At 41.6% G+C, this 24,676-nt stretch overlaps 1 protein-coding gene across 2 annotated transcripts in view; it reads right to left on the minus strand.

Moving 5' to 3' along the window:
* SIM1 (SIM bHLH transcription factor 1) overlaps positions 1–24,676 on the minus strand; it is an 88,728-nt gene that overhangs the window by 29,347 nt on the left and 34,705 nt on the right. The window contains exons 3-9 of one of the 2 annotated variants that reach the window (XM_034409063.3): positions 19,264–19,346; positions 17,695–17,784; positions 15,825–15,933; positions 15,609–15,694; positions 11,918–12,117; positions 11,021–11,127; positions 6,407–6,554 (exon numbers count right to left, since the gene is read on the minus strand). In XM_034409063.3, coding sequence (XP_034264954.1) covers positions 6,407–6,554; positions 11,021–11,127; positions 11,918–12,117; positions 15,609–15,694; positions 15,825–15,933; positions 17,695–17,784; positions 19,264–19,346 — 823 coding nt within the window. Of the gene's footprint in view, positions 1–6,406; positions 6,555–10,960; positions 11,128–11,917; positions 12,118–15,608; positions 15,695–15,824; positions 15,934–17,694; positions 17,785–19,263; positions 19,347–24,676 lie in introns of both variants that reach the window. The other variant, XM_034409061.3, reaches the window with a different exon arrangement.

The following is a 24,676-nucleotide window of genomic DNA, read 5'->3' on the forward strand; positions in this document are numbered from 1 at the left end:
GACTTTCTCCCTAGTAAGTATATAAAATAGCATTGAAAGTTGGATGTGTGATGTTCAAAGACCTTTTCTTAGTAAAAGGTAATCTTTGCAACTCACCACTAGATGCGCAGTTCTTCTCAAATTGAAAGGAGGCCAGGAGAAAAGAACAAATTTTAAAAACTTCAGACCAAGGATACCTGTTTGGAAAGGGATAATGCTGGACTACAGTTTTATCTTTAAAGTCTTTATACCCCCCCACCACCACTCTCCAAAAAATTAAAAAGGTTGCTCTTTCCACATCACTTAGTGGCAGAACATGTGTTTGCTTTTGCATGCCAAAGCACCCAGATCTATTCTCAGCATCATCAAATAGGGCTGGAAAAGATTTCTGTTTGAATTCTTCATGCTAAGCTGGCAGTCAGTGGTGGGTGTGCAGAACCATTGCCTCTCCCCCACCGCCACTCCACCACCAGTCTGCAAAGCTGAAAAGGTTGGGGAACTCTGATATCAGTGAATGATATATTACAAAGGTGAATTATGATAAAATAATATCTTCCAATTGGGTGACCCTACCCTCAAGTCTAAGGAGGAGTTAGAATCAAAAGGTCATGTCTGCCATTTGGTTACATCTCTTCTGTATAATTGAAAGAAAGATTCAAATTAGACCAAAAAGAATATGAGTTTAACTTTCTTAAAAATGAATTGAAAATCCTAATGTGTGGCAGTGATGAAGATATTATTGCTTGAGTCTATAAAATGTTATTGAATTTAAATGGAAAATGAAAAAGCATTGTATGATTCAGTGAGCAAGGAACTTTGGATATAATGTAATGCTTGAACAATGGGAGAATATATGGAAGGGAGGTTTAAAATTTACATTAAACTATAATTTAAAAGAAAATTTCTATAAGATGATGTATCGTTGGTATTTAACTCCAGACAAGTTGTCAAGAATGTATAAAGGCATTTAAAATGAATGTTGGAAATGTAAATATAAAGAAGGGACTTTTATCATTTATGGTGGACATGTGATAAAGCAAAGAAATATTGGATTAGGATTCATATCTTAATACAGAAAATTCTTCAAGTGAATATAAAGAGAAAACCAGAGATTTTTCTTTTGGGTTTAATGGAAAAAGACTTTGAAAAATTTTTGGAACTTTGATGTTGTATATGTTGATAGCAGCAAGACTGCTCTATACACAGAAATGGAAGGTTACCTCGATCCCCACAATGGTTGAATGGCTGCAAAAATTGATGGAGTTAGCAGAGATGGCTAAATTGACTGCTTTGAATGGTATCACTGAAGACAATTCACAATGTGGCATTTGTCCCTACACTAGATAATAATACTAGAATGGAATTCTTTAGCATCAGTTAAGTTTGTTAACATCATCAAAAGGCCCTTATCCTTGTGACAGTGATCATAAAGCACACAGCCAAAATCCTCCAGACCAATATTCCTAGGAAGCAGGAGTGAAATCCAGCAGGTTCTGACAGGTTCTGGAGAACCGGTAGCAGAGTTTTTGAGCAGTTCGGAGAACCAGCAAATACCACCTCTGGTTGGGCCCAGAGTGGGATGGGAATGGAGATTTTGCAGTATCCTTCCACTGGAGTGGGGTGGGAATGGAGATTTTGCAGTATCCTTCCCCTGCCACGCCCACCAAGCCACACCAAGCCATGCCCACAGAACCGGTGGTAAAAAAATTTGGATTTCACCACTGCTAGTAAGGCTATGCAAACTCTAAAAATGATTCTGCACAAGTGTAGAATCTGTGGCCCCAAGCACTCATTTAGAAAGGCTGTTGTAAACATTGCTTAATATTGATCTTTTTAAAAAAGCTGGTTTCAAGAAGATATGCCTTCAGTATATAAAACAGACACAACACACTGAGAATGTTAGCCTTGTGTCTGTATATAAATAAATATATATTAATTTAATAGCCCATATTTTGATGCATGTGAAGGCAGTTCAAAGTTGGTCCTCAACAATAACACAGACTTGATGGTCTCAATTGCTTTGATCTCTTCTCTATGAAATAAAAGTACTGTGGATCATATAAACTGTTTCTCTACCAGCAATTTGGTACTTTAATCTACAGTATTATGAGACTTTAATCCATTAAGAATTTATTTCCATATGTTTATATGTATTAATTCCGAACCTACTAGCATAATATGTGTGTTTGTGTGTATACACATTTTTATTTATTTGGTTAATAACCAGTTTTTAGCATTTTTTTTCATCTTTATACAGAACTGGAAAAGGGCTTATACAGATGAAGGGATGAGGCTGTACAGGTGAAATGGAGGAATTGCTATCGGGAAAAGAAATTATCATAAATATTTTTGAGTAGGAAAACAAATGAGTTGTTTCCCTACTCAGATTTAACAAGTGATTAAATGCTGGGACAAATGTTGGAACTTCATCAAACAATGTTCACAAATATATGTTTTCCTGAACTAAATGTTAATAACTGCCTCCTGGACCTATTTATGGATAACAGCCAATAAATGGAACAGGACAGGTCCCTAATACTACAAAATAATACTAATACTACATATACTACAGTATAGTATATACAGTAGTAGTATATATACTATACTAATACTACAAAGTATTCAAAATAAAAACAGCTCTCGTCAAAATGCAGAAAAACAAAATTAAATTAATTATCTGGGCAATATTAATTAACCAGCATTATTTGGGGTCTTTGCAACCTGCAAATTATTCACTCAGTCTATTAATGGATGCAGGTATCCATGAGAATAAATATATTTTTATATTCATTGTATATTAAAACATATTTGCTTTAATCACACGTTAGACAGAATTATTCCTCAAAGACTAGTAAGTAAGATGGAAATGTATATACTTTATAATAAAGTGGGAAACCCAATCCACTCAGAACATAATATTGTACCAATGATTTCTATGACTGTAATTCTATATACATTTATTGGAAATATGTTCTACAGTTCTGGGAAACTGGAATGTGTTTCTTAATAGGAGATATATTATGATGTACTTTTTGTGTTATATCAATAATTTCCAGAATGTCTCTCGCAGTAAAGAAAGCCCGGGCTAAGCCAGCATGCAGTCCATGTCAGAGAATGACATCAACAGAGCACCTCAATTGAATTGTTTACCTGGCTTAGCAATTGAAAGGATTTGGGGAGTGAGAATGGTAGGAGGAGCTCTTTTAAAATATTGAAAAATCCAAATCTCAGGGCTAGGTTGGAAGATCTGACTGAGGAAGGGGCAATGTTATTGGACTCACAATTAGTTATACAGTGTCCAAAAATGCCTATTAAAGTAATAAAAGAGAGGCAGAATAAATGCAAGTTCAACCTGAACTGGACAAACTCTGGGTCATCGTTTATGTATGTCCCTAAATTTCGCCTTCAGGATTCAAATTAACCTGATTTTACACATTTTTAAACCATCTTTAAAAATCTGGCTCTGGGATAGACTGTTGTCATGCCCATTGGTGTATACTCTGTTATGTTCAATGTTATCCTTTTTCACTTAACATTTTAAAACTTTTTTAAAATCATTTTTAACTGCACAATACCCAGAAGGTGTGTAAATATAAATAAATAAATAGTCTCCAAATTCTATATTCTTTGCTCTCTGGATCTTTCAGCTGCTGTTAATATTTTTTTTTAAAGTTGGACTTTCTACATCTTACATTGTACACCTCTCCTCTAAGAAATTAATATTCTGTGATAGCTGCCTGTACTTGAGACTACTGACGTTCTATTTTCACTTAAAAGCACCCAAGTAGGAAAGTTACAGAAGCTAATGATATCACAGGGTACAAACAAGCAAAGGAGCAGCAGTGTTTTGTGATAATGTCTGTTCTTTACTCTACTTCACATGAAAAATGAATCAAGACAGACAATTGGAAGATTAGCAAACATTATGGCCGTGTCTAATAACACTATTAAGCCTGTTGTCTATGCGGATTCTCAATCATCCAGAACATGGTTGTCCCCGAAGTGTTTTGTTTTCTTCAAAAGGCAACTGGACTTCCTTGTTTTTTCCTTGAAAACCTTTCACTTTTCATACAGAAAGTTTTTTCAGCTCTGATTTCTGAAGTCAGAACTCAAGAAGTTTCTTGGATGAGAAGCGAACTATCTTCAAGGAAAAAACAAGAAAATCCAGTTGCCATTTGTAAAAAACATCTTTGAGATTATTCAGCCAATTATTAAATTAACCCAAGAAGGGGAGGTAACGGAAAGATTATATCAAACATTATCTCTGCATTAAGGGAGAAAAGGTGGGAGAGTGAAGGAAATCTACGAACTTTTATCTATTTTATTTATTAAAGTTGTATGCCCCCACTCCACATCCCTCTAACTTTATTCTCTAATTACACCCAGTTTCAGATGCAACATTTCCTCTCCCACTAGTTGCTGACACTTTTGCACAGACAGGCACCAAGATCCTGTCATGCTTTCTCAGTAAAACCTCCCAGCCCTGGAATAGTTTTCTCCCAGATATTCAGACTGCCCCTTCTTATACAGCTTTTGATTAGCCATTAGAAATGTGGGACTTCCAGAAAGCATTTGAGAATGAGAGGGAAGATCATACAAAGGATAAGTATGCTGGGTTCTTAGTTACTCTTTGATGGTTTCTCTGTTTTTAAACCTACCTACAGTATATGGGTTGCTGTAAGATGCACTGGCAGAATATCCCCGTATGTAAATAAACTAAACACAATGACTTCCTATATGACTTTCTATAACAATCTATCTTAACCCTAAGGTGACAGAAGATCCAGCACACAATATTTATGTGATAAGGTTGATCTACTTAATCAATCTAGAGATGGAAAAATATACTTCCGTCAGCACCTACAAAGGCAGAGATTTCCTTGAGTTGGGACTGATTCTTGATGACTTTATGAAGATAACCATGTAGCTTTCTTAGCAGCAATAGCTACAGCTGCCTTCTAGAATAAATCTTTATATTTCCAGGTTAGCATGAAGTCCTAGGGTAGTTGCCTAACAACTTAAAGTTTTCCATCTTTAAGTTTTCCATAAACCAAGGTCAGCTGAGTTTTAGTGACATGTTATAGCCCAACCAGCATCTTTTTCAGACCCTGAAAAACTGTACAATTTTTCACAGTGTCCAGGCATCAAACCATTAAAAAGAAAACTTTAAAAGGAAATACCATTTATTCTTTTTTAAAAAAAAATGAAATATCCATTTCTTTTTGAAATCTTACGCAAGAACATGGAAATCTATGAGATTTAGCTATCTTTTAAGGTCCAGGCTCTTTTTGTTTTTTTAATATATAAGGTGGATCTTTAAATTGAGGGGCCAATGGATACCTTATGGTATCATAACTACCACGGTTCATATGTTGCTGAATGTTCCTACTCTATCATCTGGCTATCTGTCTTCATACACTAACCATCATGCTTGCCAATAGAAATTAGAAAGGAAAATGGGACTCTGATGCGATCATTGTTGTTTAGCAACCAGGATCCATGGAATAAAAGAGCAACAATAGCTATATCAGAGAGACTTTTGAGAGGGAGAGTGAAAGACAGAGCTTTGCATATAATTTCACATTCTCTCTGCAAGTACAATTGTGCAGACATTCACTCCTAACACTGCCTAAGTATTAATTAATGATAGAACATGGGGCATTTTCAACATTTCCAATGCTCTTTCCTTGCCCTGCTTATGTTTTTCTCTTATAGGCTATTGTCTCGCTAACTGAACCCCTTCTAGTCACCCCAACTCTTTCCCTACCCCTTTCCTCTCTCCATCTAATGCTCCATTCCTTTGAACAAGAAAGAAATCACAAAGCTTTGATAGATACTCTGGATAAAATTAAGAACTTCAAACTCCCAGGTTCTGACCCCCTGTTTCAGAGAAAAAGAAAAACAGATGTCCTGTTTGTTAAGTATAAATAACTCCGTACGTTGAAACCTTTCTTTTACGCTGCATTAGATTTTATTTAATGCAGGGTGCCCCTTCAGCTATAAGAAGGCAGAAAGTGAGCAAACATGAAGGGTGACAAAGCCCTAAATCTTGCTCATTTCCCTCTAGGAGAACAGAAGAAGACAGGAAAGGAAAGCTTTCAGGCAGATGAAAGAACTCCAGATATCCTAGCCAAACTTGTAGGAAGGGCAGTACCCATGAACTAAAAACTTCAGCCAAAGTGGATTTGGGTGGGAGGGGAAGATTGAAATATTGGTCTTTTTTTTACAGCCCTACTTAAAGTGTTCTCATGACAGGCAAAGGAAAAGTAGTTCATTTTTTTTTTAATGCAATCCAGCTCTGAAGCAACTGCCCCCACATGCACTTAATGCATTCCAAACCTGGACGCCTGGTATCTCCAGGCTTCTGCCAGCACTCAGGTGCCCCTCTTTTGAGAAGTACCACGGAGCTTCCAGAACATGGACTTACGTGAGCACATAGTTGACGCTGACGATGCAATGGGGCCGGGAAGACCGGCTGTTGTGAACGATGGTGGCGTAGCTCTGCACCCAGACCCAGCCACCTTGTTTGGCCAGGAAACGGTAATATTTAGTGGTGACTTGCCCTTTCACTAGCACTGAAAAAGAAAACAGTAGCAGATTTAATTACGGAAGGGATATCGCAGAGTCTGTTCTCTCAGGGCAGAAGACCAGCATATAGACCGTGATACTCATGATGACTTATATCTTGGTTTTTTTTCCCCCTCCAGGAGCTTGAGGAACATACTTTGTATTCCTTTCTACCAATTGACCAAATCTCCCAATAAGCTTCCATGACTTAAGGTGGAAGCTGTGTCAATTCTTGTACCTGAATTGACACAGTCCTAGTCAGTGGTGGTATTCGGCTGGTTCTAACCGGTTCAGGCAAACCGGTAGTAGCGGCTGAGGGAGGCTCCACCAATGCACCCGGACGTCATCACGTCCCGTTTTTGACCCTCTGTGCACTTTATCAATGCTTCATTGACATTTTATTAATATTCAGGAAAGCTTGGAGACCTCCAGTTCAAACCAATTTTTGTTTGTATCAATCCTTTCAAAACCTTCTACCCAGCCAATCAATAACAGGCTTCATGAAGTTAAAAACATTATGGAAAGACTATCAATGCATTCTATAGAGCACATAAACTAATTTACTTTTCAAAAAGAAATGCTTCTTATCCCCACAACCTGTTTGTTTTCTATGGAGCCATGCCCTTTACTATTGCTATCAGAGGGATTCTGCAAAGTCAGTTTGTTCCATGAAGAGCATAGGAAGCATAAATGATTATTAACAATGTGATTCCACACATGACTGCTAAGAAGTAAACTGCAGTGAGTTAAATGAGACTCAATCTCATATTTACAGAGTGCCTGCCGCTCCTCAACTTGGTGCTTACCAATTTATTGGGAGTTGTAATCCAATACATCTGGATTGAAGAAACTAGTATGTAGAAGACTACCTATGGTAGTAATCTATGTCTCAGAAGTATGTATCAGATGTCTACATTTCTATGTATCAGAGGTAAATCCCAGCAGGTTGAGGGATTTTAGTTATGTAAAATTGGCTATAAAATTGCAGCACCTGACCAGATAATTATTCATCAGTTACAAAATGATGTTTCAGAATGCAATTATTTAATGACAGTAATAGAAGCGGCAGGTAATTTAAGTACTCAAAGAGCTATTTTTGCAAATACTTTTTGTTAATCAATATAATGGCTTCAGATTTTCTAGTGTCTACAGTACTAAATGGTCCTGGACAGTACTTGATTTTCTTTAAAGTGGAACTTCAATGCAATAATTTCTGTAAGCAGATGATCCATTCTCTTCAGTAAATGGCCAGCATAATTCTCTATTTTACAGGGCATTAAATGTGTAATATAAATTCTTTCCTGGTCTCAATTTTACTTATAAAATAAAGCATTGAAATGAACCTGGTTTTTGTAAGAGATTTGAAAGGATTAAAATAAGAGCATTTTTCAAGTCATTCTGAATCGTGTATACTTAAAAGATGGTTGAGGTGTATGTATTATACATAGGACTTTAAAAATTAAAGGTATCACATATGCATAAAGTAAAAAAAAAAGGCTTCAGACTTTAAACCTGCTTGTTAATTCTAGATGGTATCTTAGCTCTCATGGGATCACTTTTCCTACATGTGGAGCTGAAACATTAGAAGAGGTTTTATCTGCTTTTCCACTTACAGTATGGCAGAAGACAAAAGACACAGAACTCAAGAAGGGGAATGGCAAATTATGGAAAGCAGTGAAACAACTTTCTTTGGGAAAGTATATCCTAACATAACCTGAAAAGCTATCCTAGACTCGTTTACCAGGAGGTTAAGGTAAAATCAATGGTATTATTCCATTGTGCATATAGTTATAAAATAGATTTTAGTCATCAGAGTGAGTTGTAAGAAAATAAGAATGACCAAAATCCCAAACCTCCCTTGATTTGAACTGTTCTGGATCAGCAAAGAATGTCACTGTAATAGCTCTTTTAGAATTGAGATGTTACTCCATAGAGGCCACTTTCAATCAGTCTCATGCACTATTCTCATGCACATCATAGAACAGAGCAAAATCAGAGGCAGGGGAACATGCGTGTTTATTGCTTGATGAAAATAAACCTTCTAAGAAGTGGAGCTGGTTATTCCATTTTCTTAATAGGTCTCAGATTCTTTGGGGAAACATGTTAACAAATCCTCTTGGAAACATTCTCTCTCTCTCTCTCCCCCTCCCTCCCTCCCTCCCTCTGTTGTAAAAGTCACCATGAATATTTATAAAACGTCATAAGCTTTCTCAAACTGGCATTTTCTAAAGATGAATTGGAACTGCAGATTTTCTTACCCACCAAGCATCACCTACCAATGGGATAAACAATCAAAAATGGCTTTCTTTAATGTGTGTGTGTTGGGAGGGTGGAGGGAGAGAAAATTGGGTGAAGTCACATTGCATGTTGCCCAACTAGCAGCTTACTAGGTATTCCTCATCTAGAAACCTGCCTATTGGACTGTTTGGGGACACAGTCCGGCATTCTTTTGAATATCAAAAATAAAACAAAAAACTACAAAATCGAACCCTGCTGATGGGTTATAGATGTAGAGGAGGGGTAGATGATGAAGGGTAAGGAGCAACTAATAGCAAGCAAGCTCCATTTTTTACTTGCCAACTAAGTAAGCGAAAACAATGCTACTGATCCTTCATCACCATTGCCAGTTATGAAAACAGTAAAATATATGGCTATGCAACTCCCCCATCCCATCTTGCTAATTCAAATAATACACCACATAATTAGCATTGTCAAGCTATTGTCATTTAAAGTCTGCCAGATCATGTGCATGGCAAAAAAAACAGTTGGCAAAATATGGGAAACCCTACTTCAAAACTGGAACAGCTAAATATGATTTTAAGCTGCCTCAACTCTGAGCTGTAGACAAAGGTAATGTTACAAATATATGGTATATGAAAATGGTTCTTTGTTACATTTCTTTGTTACATTTAGGGGATATGAGAATGATTCCTCAGTAGCTTTCTGTAGCAATCAGAAGAATAATTTGTTTCTAACTATCACTATTTATGTATTGACTGATTGATTGCTTTAGATCCCACCTTTATTATTATTGTATAAACAACTCAAGCCTGCCAGCATAGACAACACACCTTTCTCTTCCTATTTGCCTCACAATAACAACAACTCTGTGAGGTAATTTGGGATGAGAGACAGCCCAAAGTCACCCAGCTGGCTTTCATGACTAAGGCGGGAGTAGAACTCATGGTCTCCCCTATCCACACATGGTGTCCTGTCTATCCTACAGTTTTACATACATACATACATACATACATACATACATACATACATACATACTGTATACGTAGTGTTTATATGGTGGCGCAGTGGTGAGAATGCAGAATTGCAGGTTAATTCTGCCGACTGCCAGCAGCTCAATCCTGACTGGCTCAAGATTGACTCAGCCTTCTAGCTTTCCAAGGTCAGTAAAATAAGAACACAGATTGTTGGGGGCAATATGCTGATTCTGTAAACCACTTAGAAGGGCTGTAAAGCACTATGAAGCAGTATGTAAGTCTAAGTGTTATTGCTATTGCTGGAAGTGAGTCTCATTGAATTCACTGAGGTTAATTCCCAAGTAAAACATTAGATTGCTGCTTTTGTCATTGTTGTGATTGTTATTTCCCTACTGGTGAAATAACCTTCTAGAGTCACCTGTATGTGTCATAATAACAGACATGGCAATAGGCTTTCTATTACTTCAAGAATAATGGATTGATTCTAAGAAGTCATTACAAGTCATTATCCCAATGTTCACTGCAAGCAAGGAAATCATAGCATCTACTGCTAGTAATAGTACAGTACTAGAGAAATACTGGGTGGAAAAGGTAACATTAAGAATTTAGTGGTTGTGAGCCCAACAACACAATTCTTAGTAGATCAAACAATGCTCCTTTAGGCAACAAATTCATTTCTTGTATAAAACATCTTTAAAAGTTGATACTATTCTTTTATAAGATTGCATCTCCAGCCTCTGCTGCCATGTGCTCAATGGATGGGAAAATGACAAGAGGATGCACTCTTGTGTAACATATTGAAAGCAGCCGTACCGACTGAAGAAGACAATTTTAAAAACTGGTGATTTTTAAAGTCCCACTTCTTTGTATGCTCATGTAACATCAAGAGACAGATAAAGGGGTGGGACTTTGCTCATCTGGCCACAATCACCATCTTGGCTTACTAACTTCCCCAAAGTGTGCCTGACTAGAACCATAGGAGATATTGTCCTTTGCAATCTATCTATCCCTTCCTCTCCCTTTTTTCATCAACCTGTTGAAAAATATAGCTTGGTTTTGTTATCCATCTCTTTCCAACTATGTGTTGAGACTGTCTTACTAGCAAAGGTGAGTTCAATTGCTCTTCTGCTTGGAAAAGTCCCAGCCAGTCAGCCCACTTTACTTTGGGAGTAAGTCCCTCTGAACTCAGTGTGACTTACTTCTGAGTAAACAGGGCTCAGCTGAGGGCTTCAAAGGCTCAAAGGGAAGAGGCTCCTTACGCAGGTGGTGAGCGCAGCGCAAATGGAAAGTGTCACAGCCATGGACATGGTGGTACAGTGTCTTCTCAATCAAGTCCTGAGGTTCATAACCAGTCAGCTCAGCTACCCTACCCAGAAAGAGAGAAAGGGAGAGAGAGAAAGACAGAGAATGAGATTGGCTTCTCACATCGTGCCAAGCCAGATTTTTAATCATGGTTTGTTAATAAGCCTCAATAAGCTTCAGCTTACCAACAGACTAGATCAAAATCAAAGCAAACCAATCCTATTACTGTATAGGTAGTCCTCAACTTACAATAGTTTGTTTAGTGAAGTTACAACGGCACTGAAAAAAACCTGACTGATGACCATTTTTCCTACTTATGACCGTTGCAGCTCACATAATTTACATTCATGACTCACATTTATGATGTTTGCAGTGTCCCAGAGTCACGTGATCCCCCTTTTCCAACCTTCTGACAAGCAAAGTCAATGGAGACATCAGATTCACTTAACAACTGTGTTACTAATTTAAGGACTGCAGTGATTCACTTAACAAATGTGGTGAGAAAAGTTGTAAAATGAGGCAAAGCTCACTTAACAAATTTCTCACTTAGCAACATAAATTTTGGGCTCAATTGTGGCCATACGTTGAGGACTACCTGTGTTATTAGAGTGAGATGGAAGCCCAAAAAGATTCAGAGAAGACAAGGGCAACCAGCCACCTTATCTTATTTGGGCTATTGTTGGTCTAGAGCCGGGGTATCAAACTCGCAGTGTCACGTTGTCGACACATGTTGTCTAGCAACTTTTCCCCCCTTCGCTAGAACGGTGGTTGAGGTGGCCAGCACATGACACATCTGGCCCATGGATTGCGAGTTTGACACCCCTGGTCTAAAGGAAGTTCAAGTGATGACTTACCGTGAATCAAGGAAGATGAGCTTCATATCCAGGCTGGCCCGAAACATAAACATATTGCTGTGCAGCTTAATCTCCGTCACAGCACTGGGGGGTAAGGAGTGGCCCACTGCCACCAGTCCAACATTTTGGTAGCAGCCATCAAAAGGGGACATGTCCAAGCTGTATTGGCGGATCTTTAGATAACCACTGCAATGAATCACCTGTCAGGGGCAAAGAGACAAAAAAAGTCATGTCAATGTGATAAGGGTTCACATAACAAAGTGTGATCTCAGTAGGATCGCTCATCAGGTCTGTGAGCGATCCTTCTGATCTACATAACAGCAAGCCCCCCTTGCAGGTTTTTGCCAATGCAAATACTATGCAGAGTACGGTGCATCAGGGCCCAATCACATGGTTAACCAGGTTTTCCACATGATAGGCACATTAGAATGACATGCATGTCTGAATGAGGGAATTCCAAAAGGAACATGGATGATTTCTCCTCCCTACACTTCAATGCTTCTTAGTGAGAGCACCCTGTGGTCCATTTTGTATCTTCTCATTGCTCGTCTCTTCACACATTTATTTATATTTCCAAAGAATCACCTTTGGTGCACCCTGAATGAAGTTAAATTATATTCACTGCCAGCTTTCAACTATATAGTAACAATCAAATAGCATGCACCAATGTTTCAGCAGTCCTAATAATGAGCCCTCGACAAGTATTATTTTACCCTCAAGCATGGAATAAAACTATTACTTCTAGTGATATTTTCAGCACAAAACCCCTATGCATGCTGATTTTGAAATAAATCCAAGTATCCTATGGGATTTGTATATAGAATTGCAACCTTAAGCCATTTCCCTTTTTGTAAACCACAGCTTGCAACAGAGACATCTAGCCATCATTATAGAAATTCATGGCGCTAATGATTTTATAGGGCATTTCCTCAGCAGCAATTTATAGCTCTTCTAACATTACTCAGCCATTATTCTGGTGATATAAAACCTGCTTTCCTTCTTTTCCTTCCTTAGATCAGCACAGTGATGTTCGGTGTGTGCTATAATTTGCTATTAATTTCTAATGAAGGAATGGTCCATAAGTTGCTGTAAATCTCTAATGTGAACATAGCAGCTTTTAAGAAAATGTGAATATAGCCTTAGGAGCTACAGTAAATGTAACCTGTCTGGAGGGAATCTTTCCTATTAGTGGAGAAAAGCATTATAATATGCAAAAATTCAAAAGGATTACAGCTTTGTAACAGCTCAGTAGACTGCATGGGTTTTGAGACAGGCTGCATTAATGGCTGGAGGTACAATATGGAACAAGAGGAGAGATCCAGGTTACATAAATAAAAACCTCCAAAACAAGATTGCACAGAACCAATCCCAAGAAATACTATAGACTTCCTTAGACAATTCAGTTATTTTCATTCAACAAGTAAATACACTAAGGCTCCTTCAAGCCCTATCTTTTTTTTCTTTGGAAATAATTATTTTATAGGCTTTCTTTCAGATATGAATGTCCTGCAATTAATGAAGCTTAGACCAAAACCTATTTGGGGGTGCTTTTAAAACTCAGCCCTCAACCCTCTATGCCTCTGCTCAGACAGTTCTGCCAAGTAGTGTAAAATTATTGACCACATAGGTTGTAGCCTTAAATAAAATTCTAATTTTCAGTCTCCGCTGAAAAAAATTTCCATCGACAACACAATATTCAGCCTTTAAAATTAACGGACACTTTCTGAACGTGAATTCTTGAGGATCTCCCTACCAAATAAGGATCCTGGGAATTGGAGTGCACATCCAGTGATTTTTAGCGTTCAGGCCTACAGCCATTCAGTGCATTGAGGGTTTCTCCATAACTGTAATGAAGAAGGCAAACTTGTTTTCTCTGTGCTGGGGATGTATAGATTTCCCTAAATTTAAGCTGAATGAAATCACAGGGGCTTAAGTGGATTTCAGGGGGCTTACTCCCAAGTATGCAGAGCATTGCTGCTTTACAAACTAATCTTATGCCTGTTTACTCAGCTATCAATTTCATAGTGTGGTGCTTCCTCCTAAATATGTGTGGGCAACATCTTTATTTTAATTAGCATGAAGTTTCGGAGGAAAAACCTCCTATCTGCAAGACAAGAATGTAGCCATTACCCGGACCAACAACTTATTTTCCAAAGCACCAGAAGGCAAGACAAGAAACAATGGATGGAAACTAATCAAGGAGAGAAGCAACTTGGAATTCAGGAGAAACTTCCTAACAGTGAGAACTATTAACCAATGGAACAGCTTGCCTACAGAAGTTGTGGGTGCTTCATCACTGAAGGTTTTTAAGAGGAGACTGGACAGCCACTTGTCTGAAATGGTATAGGGCAATGATGGTGAACCTTTAAGACACCGAGTGCCCAAACTGCGTGTGCGCACACGCCCAAATTGAAAGGTGTGCACACATGCATGAATGCGCACATGTGCTGGCATGTGTGTGTGTATGCGCACACATGCACATGCATGGACATGTGCGTGCACATGCATGGATATGTGTGCATGCGCAGCAGAGACCTGAAGACCAGCTGGCCGGCAGGAGGTGGGGCATCCCAACACCGGCAGAGTGGCAAGAGGTAAGATCTTTTTCTTTCGTGAGCTTCTGTTTCGTCGTTTGCAGGGAAAACAGAAGCTCACTAAAGAAACGCCACGGTGATCTGACCTGGGATGACGGCGCGTGCGCCAGCAGAGAGGGCTCTGTGTGCCTCCTCTGGCACGTGTGCCATAGGTTTGCCATTATGGGTATAGGGTTTCCTGCATGAGCAGGGGGTTGGACTAGAAAATCTCCAAGGTTCCTTTCAACTCTATTCTGATTGATTGAACTTCAAGACTTCAACTTCAAAAAAGAGCCTGGTGGTGCAGCAGACTAATAGCCTGTTATTAACATTCAGCTGCCTGCAATTACTGTAAGTTCGAATCTCCCCAGGCTCAAGGTTGACTCAGCCTTCCATCCTTTCTAAGGTAGGTAAATTGAGGACCCAGTTTGTGGGGGCAATAAACTGACTTTGTATAAATATACAAAAGTATGAAGGCTATTGCTTAACGCATTGTAAGCCACCCTAAGTCTCCGGAGAAGGGCAGCATATAAATCAAATTAAAAAAAAAAAAAGAAGAAGACATCAAAGGAAAACCACTCCAATCCGACCCTTCCCAGATAGGCTGGGATTGCAACTTTCAGAGCTGCCAGTTTCCAATGGCAGGGATTTGCTGTTTCAAAGCTAATGGAGAGCACCAAGTTGGGCAAGCTGGGGATACTTAGAGTTAGTAGCATACTAGCACTGACAATGTCTATGGAAGTTCTCATCATCCAGGTCATGGTTGTCCAAAAGGTGCTTTTTCAAGAGGCAACTGGACTTTCTGGTTTTTCTTTGAAGACATTTCGTTTCTCCTCCAAGAAGCTTCTTCAAGTCAGAGCTGAAGAAGCTTCTTGGATGAGAAGCCAAACGTCTTCAAAGAAAGAACCAGAAAGTCTAGTTGCCTCTTGAAAAAGCACCTTTGGGATAGCACTGTTGATGTTATCTAGTTTGGATAATGAAACGTCTGCAAGAAAACCACCAAGTTGAAAGAGCACATTTGGAGTTTTTGAAGGCCCCTTTAAATTATCACCTTCAGCCAGCCGGGACTCCAGCAGTTCTCAGCTCGGCCACCAGTTGGCGCTCGCGCCACTACCTACCTTGTAGCCTCCACAGGTGAGGCCCGCGTTCCTCTTGGCCAAGACGCATTTCATCCGGAGGAAAAAGGAGCGCTCGATCTCGTACTCTGCGAGGCAAAGGAGCACAATGCGCATGTCAGGGGAGGAGGCTGCTCTCTCTCTCTCTCTCTCTCTCTCTCCCACATCGCCGCCTTACCCTTCCCCGCCCCGCCCACTCGCCTTCCCGGAGCGTCTTACCCTGCACGAAGTGGGAATGGTAGGGCTGATGAGCGGTGAGGACGGCGGTCATCTCGTCGTGATCGGCCGGGTGGATGTATTCGTAAATGCTGTTGCCGGTCAGCTCTACCTGAAAGAAGGGAAGCGGAGCGCGGGGAGAAGAGCGCTGCCGCGTGTTGCGGCAAGGCTGCCAGTTCGGACCAGTTTAGCCACCCGGGTCCGAGGCTGGGAGAAGAGGCTTAAGACCAGGAAGCACCCAGATCCACGCAATCAATGGCGCAATGGGTTCCATTCACTCAAACCCTGGATTCACACATGCTCTGGTTAGGATTTTAACTCTACAGGTAGTCCTCGATTTACAACAGGTCATGTAGTGACCATTCGAAGTTACAAGGGCGCTGAAAAAAGTGACATGACTGTTTTCCACACTTAGGGGCCATTTCAGCATCCCCACGGTCAAAATCCAGATGCTTGGCAACTGACTCATATTTATGACGGTTGCAGTGTCCTCAGTCGCTTGATCACCCTTTGCAAGCAAAGGCGACGAGTAAAGTCAGTGGGGAAGCCAGATTCACTTAACAACTGTGTCATTAATTTAACACTTGCAGTGATTCACTTAACAACTGTGACAAGAAAGGTAGTTAAATGGGGCAAAATTCACTTAACAACATAAATGTTGGCCTCAATTGTAGTTGTACGTAGAGGACTACCTCTGTGAACCCAGGTCTTGTGAATCAGTGGTGTGTGTGAATACAGTGACTGGCCATTAGGCTTTTGCTTGCCCTGCCTGCCGAGCAAGCTAACCAACATTCAACAACTTCTGGCCCTCCAGGCCATGATCCTCATCTTGTTTGGAGGGATGGTAGCATGAAGGATCCCTCAGTTGTGAAGGGTCAGAGGCTACAGAAGGCTGCCCTAGGCTGAAGGTTTTGGATGGAACCTTAAATGGGAATGTATCCCAGGGTAAGCCATTAAATTAAATGGCTAATCTTGACATTCCTCTGCTTCCTGGGAGTTTAGGGGGGGGGGAGTGCCCTTTCACCTAAGGCAAGCAGGTTAAGATAAGGTTGGGCCAAAAGACTGTTCCCACATCAGATTTTCTATATGGAGATATTCTGGTGGAACAAGAGGATCTCTGAGTTTTAGTCTAGTTTCATTACAAGTCAGTGGGACATGAGAAGGCAGCCTGGCCAGAATAGCACCACTCTTGAGGCTGCAGTTTAAGGATGTTTAATCAAAACCAGCAAATCCCAATGAGCGGAATGGAATGCAGCCTGAGGTTTCAATTCTCTATATCTCCTGGAATAACTACCATTGACTCCAAGGCAGCTTCCAGATTGGAGCAGACTGTTAGGGCAGCACTGTGAAAGAGATTAAAGTTGGAAATTGAGGCATAATAATTTCGATCACCGCCTGCTTTATTCCATAGAGGTTCCCCCAAATGTCAGTTTATCCCTATTGCTCTTGGTGCCCTTCTGGTCACTGTGAGAAGACCTGAAGTCAACCTTGACGGCCTCACTCCACTGGAGTCTCGCCTTCAAGTGGATTTGAAAACAGGTTCTTTATTTGGAACCAGATGGATTCAAGGCATTCACAAAAATGCAGCGTCCTAGAAAAGGCTTTTAGAAATCAGGTCCACTGAACTAAAGGAGTGGACAGAAATTATTTTGTCTCTTTAGAATACGAGTGGCCTTGTTTTTAATAGGGGTCTCTCCCAGGGATCTGCACTTTGGATTTCAGATTGATTTGACCTGTTGAAGAGGGAGCATTTAAAAGGAAAAAAAAAGAGGATGGACTCCAAAACCCTGTTTAACCTAACTTTGAACGCTGCAAAAAAAAAAAAAATTGGTGGCCTCTGTTGAGGTCGATTCCATTGGGATCATTAACGTACCTGCGATAAACCCAAGTGCACCGAGGCGGTCTCCGAGATATACATGATCTTGCCATCAGGAGCTACCACAAAAATGAAACCATCCAAAGTCTGTAAGAAAGAGAGAGCAAAGAGCGATCAAGTTTCTCCGACCGGGTAAAGTCCTACTCCTGGCTTTGTTAACAAGAAGTGGAAAACTGCAGGCTCCACTTTTGACCATTTCTTGTCTGGCGATTTCAGTCTTTACCACCGCCGCCGCCCTTCCCTCCCCTATATGTGTGGACGTCTAAAATCTGTCTATCCCAAAGCTGCTTTTTCAAGAGGCAACTGGGCTTCCTTTTTTTTTTTTTTTCTTTCTATATTCCTCATGTCTTCTTGCCCCAGCAGTGGCTGGATGGCGCTAAAAATTGCAAACCTGGAAGGACTTTGGAGTGGTTAAAGCCATTAGTTTAGAGACCGGGAGACTGTGAGTTCTAGTCCCACCTAAGGCACAAAGCCAGCTGGGTAACCTTGAGTTAGTCACTTCATCTCAGCCCTAGGAAGGGGGCAAGGGCAAAGCACTTCTGAAAACCTTGCCAAGAAGACCTTTCCCGGAGGTCTCTGAGAATCGGACACGACTGAACCTGGAGAGCGAGCGAGCCAGCAAGAAAAAAATGTAGCAATCCGCATAAACAAAAATGAGACTTGCTTTAGAGCAAGGATGGTTAGGTGGCATACAAAACGAAGGACGTCCAAAGAAGAGGCTCAGGAAAGGGTTGGTTCTAGGATAGCGCAAGTGTCCTTGCCAAGCCAAATCCTAATCACCTAAACGGCAACTATAGCCCTCAACTTCCGAGGCAAAGGGCTGCAATGTTACGCTTTAGTCTTTAGAAGCCTGGCTCTCCTTCTGCCTCAATGGACCATCATTCCATCATTCCCTACCCCAGCATCATCATGTGTGGGAATGATCGAGAGTAGAGTCCAAAATATATGGAACGCAACAAACTGACGGTAAACAAGGTTCATGGGAGTAAGGTGGGTTTTTCCCCTCTTTTAACAATTAAATGTATATTCCACCTTTCTATCTAAGATTCAGACAATACAAAATCAGACAATACAAAAAAAAAATGCCTTTGGGCATTATATCCTTCATGCACCCATGTTAATAACTAACCCTTGGTCTATGAATCTTTCATTTCTAGGGAGTTTCTGAAATCCCTATATATTTCTTCTGAGGCCCTGATGGTGTTGGAACGTAAGCACGTTTTATAAAACGCATAAAAAAAATTTACACGATAAGAGCTCCGTCGAGCCGGAGCCGTTTTGTCACCGGATGCCTTCCAGATGGATTGGGTTTCAGGGTTCAGAAAAGCCACAGTGGTAGGGAATGATGGGAGTTGAAGCCAAGATGCTTAGAAATGTATTGCAACTTTCCCTTTTTACACGAGGCCACCTGAAACATTACCGGGCCGAACTGACCCTGCTTGTCTAAGTTTATGAAAGCCTTCAGCTCAAGTCACTGCTCCTTCGGTGCTAAAAGTCTGTCCTTCAGGCCTTGTCCTGAAGCCTGGCAGGAAAGAGCTGCCCGCCCCCCCCCCTGCGTATTCCTACCTGAAGCAGGTGGGACCCCAGCTCTCGACCGACGTTGTCCAGAGTGCTGGTTCGACTTGAGTGGCCCCAGGCCTCCCCGAGTCCTGTTGAGACAAAACGCGTGAGAAAGAGAGGGAGGGAGGGAGAGGGAGAGAGAAACGGAGAGAGAGAGGGAGGGAGAGAGGGAGAGAGGGAGGGAGGGAAAGAGAGAGGGAGAGAAACGGAGAGAGAGAGGGAGGGAAAGAGGGAGGGGGGAGAGGGAGAAACGGAGACAGAGCCCGAGATTGTTCTCTGCCTTTGATGGATCCTAAACATCAAGGGTTGGACTGGCAGGGAAGGGAATCGCGAGAACGCTATCAGCATTTTTCTAGGGACTGTATTTTAGGGCTCAAAGAACAGAAAAATTGTGTAGCATCAATCCTCTGATCATCTCTCTCTCTCTCTCTCTCTCTCTCTCTCTCTCTCTCTTTCTCTCCCTCTCTTTTTTTGCATCACCCCTCCCCCCCGCCCAATATAAACACACCAGTACTACTCAGCGTATCTTTGTGGTATTCCTCTCTCAGGAGTCGCCCGAATATCTGAGGAGACCCGGAATCCTCTGCAACCGATGCACTAATAAACGCTTTCGTCTTCTAGGTGTCACAGGTCTCCTGGTCGTCGTAATTTATAAGAGTGTTTCTTAAATTAGCGGAACCGGAATGATCGAACAGACAACTTCCATCGTCTACAGACAGCGATAGCCACGGGGATTGTCGTCCTTTCCGTGTATGGGCTTAGGAAAATAGCGTTTCCGACGAGTGTCATCCTGTTAAACTGCAATCCTTCCACCACCTCAGTCTACAAAAGAGCAGGTAGTCCCATCCAAACCGCTACTTTGAAATTGAAGCGGTTTATTGCACTATTACGGACGGTATCGTTTGCTCAATAAACCCAGGATCGAAGAGTGATTTCCCTCCCTCCAAAGACTAGAATTAATTAATATTTCAAAGAATCGAAACACAGCGACTTGGCCATTTGAGCCCCAAAGTCTTTCCTTGCCCGCTTATCTCGCACCAAATCCTTGGGCCTCCCAAAATTAGGATGGCCGAAACTGTAACAAACAAGCCGTGGCGACCCGAAGACCCTGCAAGCACCACTGGTCCGCAGCAAAGTCTTCCGTTTAGACTCGAAGAAAGTCTAACCGTGACAAATCCCCAGCTTTCGCGTTCAAACTCGGGGGAAATCGACCTCCCAGAGGCTAATAATACTTTCGTGGATTAGTGACGGCGGAGCAATAAACAATAAGATGCTTACAATAAGAAAAGGCACTTTTAAAAATATTTCTCTTATCCCGTTATTTGACAGAACTTTATTCGGGGGGGGGGACGGGGGACGGACGACACTTCTCCGCTGAGTGAAGCTCCTGGGGAGTTCGCGGGTAGTTAAGGAGGAGGCCGAGGGTCGTTACTTTCTTCTGGGGATATCTAGTGACTTCCTAGTGGGACCCACACCTGAGATTCTACCGTCGTTAGTCCCACCTTGTTCAGTTTTTATACCCAGACAACGCCAGCCAGGATGGGCTTGGTAAGCCATCCAGCCCGATAAATGCATTGCTGACTCCTTGTTTCTAAAACTTCGAAGAGCTGCCCGGCGCTTTCCTTAAGTAGCAACCCTGATTCCATTGGTTTTGCCTTAGATTCTAATGCGGTTCTCTCGGATCCAAGAAAAATAATTCTTAGGCTCTAACCCACCCACCCAGCCCCGCGACACATAAGTGGGATAGTCTTTCCTATACGATCGTGCCCTCTCTCTCTCACACACACTTATTATTTATTTTTTAGTTTCCTTTGTGAGCTGCCAGCAGAAGAGGGTCACATCTCAACAAAACCTTTGGCTCCGTTCCCACAGTTCAGCCCAACCTCCTTTCAGCGGGGTCCTTGTGTTGTGCGAACCCTACCGAATTAGCATTTGTTTGGTCTTTGCCTAGCGCCACGTAAGACTCCACGGTGACCCCCCCCCCACCTTTGGTGCTATGGTTATCAAACTTCGTGGCTTTGGAACCCCCTAAAATGGTCAATGGTTTTTGGTCTTGACCTCTTTCCGTGAATCAAATCGGTTATTTCACAAGAGTTACAGTGGGGCAAGATATAAAAAAACTACTTTTTTTTTTTACAAGTGTTTTCAATCTGTATATATGTGGTGCAAAAACCTGGCCAAGATCTTTAAAACTATTCCATCTTCCAGGAACGAAATCCAGACAGACCTTTGGTTGGCCGGTGGGGTGGAGGATTGGGGAGACCTTTTGACTCACCAGGATAGCAAGTTCCCCTCAACTCCACCCCACCCAATACAACGAAAGAGAGAGTACTTTGGTGTAGTGATAAGACACCACACTAGGCTAGAAACCAGGAGACGGTGAGTTCTAGTCCAGCTTTAGGCAGAAAGCCAGTTAGGTGATCTTGGTCACTCTCCCTGAATTCGAGAAAATAGGCAGTAGCAGAACAGAGAAAACTGCAGGGACTTGTCGATCAATTAAAAAGAAGGACGACCCTTTATTTTTCTTACCCGTTCCCTTCTCTATCTGCCCCCTATGTCCTGAATAATTCACAAACAAAACTGGCCCCATCTTGCGATAGCCACAACCAGATCAGTCAGGCGCCCTTGTGTGACATCGGGCCCCTTCACGTGGCCTCGTTTCTTCGCCCCTTGTAGAGAGAAGGCGGGGTGCGAAACCAAAAATGGCGTTTTGTGTGCCACGCCTTTTCCACTGACCGACTTTAACCGAGGGACTTGGACACAACCTTAAATGTGACTGACTCCGAAGCCACTTCAATCAACAGGACCGTTTCCCAAAGGCAAAACGGACTAATTTTACTACTAAGGGACAAGGGCGAAGGAGACACAGATGGAGGAAATGGCTGCTTCGTGAACATCGCGGGGAAGAGGGAGCTTAAAATCCAGGAGCGCCTAGGACAGGCCTGGATAAGGAGCTGGCAATCCCGCTTCGCCACGCCTCCTTTCCCCTGCCTTCTTCTCCAATAGGCGTCTCGCCTTCATTTTCTTGAAAGCAGCGCCACGCTGTCAGGACTCCCACGCAAGATCTGCGCTTTCCCTTCTTGCCGGCGCAACTCGATCTCTCTGGGGCCGGGCGAAGGCCGGGCATTCCTACCAGCTGCCCACCTTCTGTTCCTTCTTCTTCTCACCCATGTGCGGCACCTCCACCGTTAGTGGCTCACCATTCCATTCCGCCACCTTTTCTCCTCTCGTTTCTTTCTCTGGGATTCTGAAGTCTAGAATATGGGTGTTGAAAACACTGGTCTGGGGTTGTCTCGCAGCTCATAAAGGTATAGGAAAGGCTGCACCTTGGAAAATAATATGTTGTATTATTTGTGTATGTTGTACACCCAGAGTCCTTGAATGGGCGGCAAACAAATTTTATATACATACATACATACATACATACATACATACATACATACATACATAATTTCTGAAACACATCAATTCTGTGTATAACTTTCTCCTTCACTTTGCATACCTTTACTTAAGGGTGTCAGCAAAAAATGGGGGAAAAGTGTGTGAATGAAACTTTGCCTGTTTTTTTTAAAAATACGTATTATTTATCAACTTTGTTCGGACTGTTGCAGTCACCTCTTTTTTTAATCCATGCTCAGTGAAGATTCCTGTTTCTAAATGTCTATGGAGATTCTCAGTCATCCAGATCAGGATTGTCCCAAAGGTGCTTTTTCAAGAGGCAACCTTCCGCTTCAGAGCTGAAGAAGCTTCTTGGATGAGAAGCGAAATGCCTTCAAAGAAAAACCAGGAAGTCCAGTTGCCTCTTGAAAAAGCAGCTTTGGGACTCCTGTTTCTGCTCTTCCATCCACTTCCTCAAGTACCAATGTGGGATGAATTTGCTCTACTGTCCCTTCAGAACAGCCTAGTCTGCAATCCTGTGCATCCTAATGAACTTCGATCTGAGGTATCTTACAGACCCACTAGCAAATAAGTTTCAGTTTGCAATCCTGCATCCATTTTCCTGGCAATCAGTCAGTGGAACTCAGTTCTAAGCATGGACAGAATTCTGCTCTTCACCTCATGATCCATGATTATTATCTAGACATCCCAATAGATGATCATCAGTTTAAGGACATTTATTCCTTAATTGTGCAATCAAGGCCTCTTAAATCAATCATGCTTTTTTTAAAATGGCCTTCAAAAGTTGGTGTTAGATCCCACTTAGAACTTGCTAAAGTCTAGAAAGAAAGTCCAGCAACAGCTTTGTTTTTGACCATTTCTGGATGATGTTCCCACTGGATTGATTCATCCTCCTTTACCCCAGAAAAAAAGCCTTGAAACAGCAGAAAATAAATGAAGAACAGACCTAAAACAATGGGTACATTTTCTGACTTGACATATCCCAGACAGGGAAGCAGGATGAATTACTGAAGTACTAGATGTCCATTAGCATTTTCCATTTATCAGGCAGGGAAGGACAGGAAAACATGACATACTGGTTGAACTATTAAACAGAGCCCCCCTGAGCCATAAAGCATTGTGCGGGATTCGAGACACTCACTTTAGTTCAGCCTCACCTATCTCACAGGATTGATGTGAAAATGGCTAACATAAAACTGAAGGGCAAGGTGTTATTTTGGATTCCTAAGAAATAAGACATGTGAATGTAAGAAACCAAGATTGAGAGTTTCCTTCCATACTTGCCCTTAACCACAGTATGGGCATGCCTTGTCCAATCTATTTTCTGCCTCATCTTCACCCTATAACTGAGGCAATCTGAAATATGAAGCAAGGAGCTGCTGTACTTTTAAGCTTGTGCTTTCCTTCTTATCCTGACATCATTCTCGCAATGGATGTGATCTGGCATGCTTCACCAACCATTTGTCTGTTCAGTTCCTCTTTCAGTTGCTGCAAGTGCCTCAATCCCCAGGAAACATGGTAGAGCTGCATTCTGACATCCTCAGAGACACCTGCCAGTGCTTGTCTGATCTTATGCAGATTCTTTACAAACATGAGTCTAGTGCACTTTTGTAAGAATGATAGGCTTGCTTTTTAACAGGGATGTGGTCTCTTGTGAAAGAGCTCTACTCTTGGGCTTCACAAAAGATCAATGTAAATTGGGAGGTATGGATTCTGTAGCTGCATGTTGCCAGTTCTGTCTCCACTGGATTCATTACAAGTTTTCCTCTTCTGCTGACAAGAGGTTTCACAGCCATGTTCTTGTTGTGGTGGTGTCTGAAGACCTGCAAAAAATCCTCTAAAAATTGTCTCCCTGTCCAGCCAATTCTCCCATTCGTAAGTTGCAGGGTCTACAGTTCAGCTCTTTATGCAATGCACCACATTGCACCACAGTTACTTACTGTATGTTGTCTTAGTCCATTCCAGCTTTGGTGGCACCGAGAACCATGTTGATAACTGGGCAAGCTAATTATAATTGTGT

This window comes from Pantherophis guttatus, chromosome 1 (assembly GCF_059756535.1).
Source record: "Pantherophis guttatus breed Tessera chromosome 1, ASM5975653v1, whole genome shotgun sequence".
In the NCBI taxonomy this organism is placed as follows: Eukaryota; Metazoa; Chordata; class Lepidosauria; order Squamata; family Colubridae; genus Pantherophis; species Pantherophis guttatus.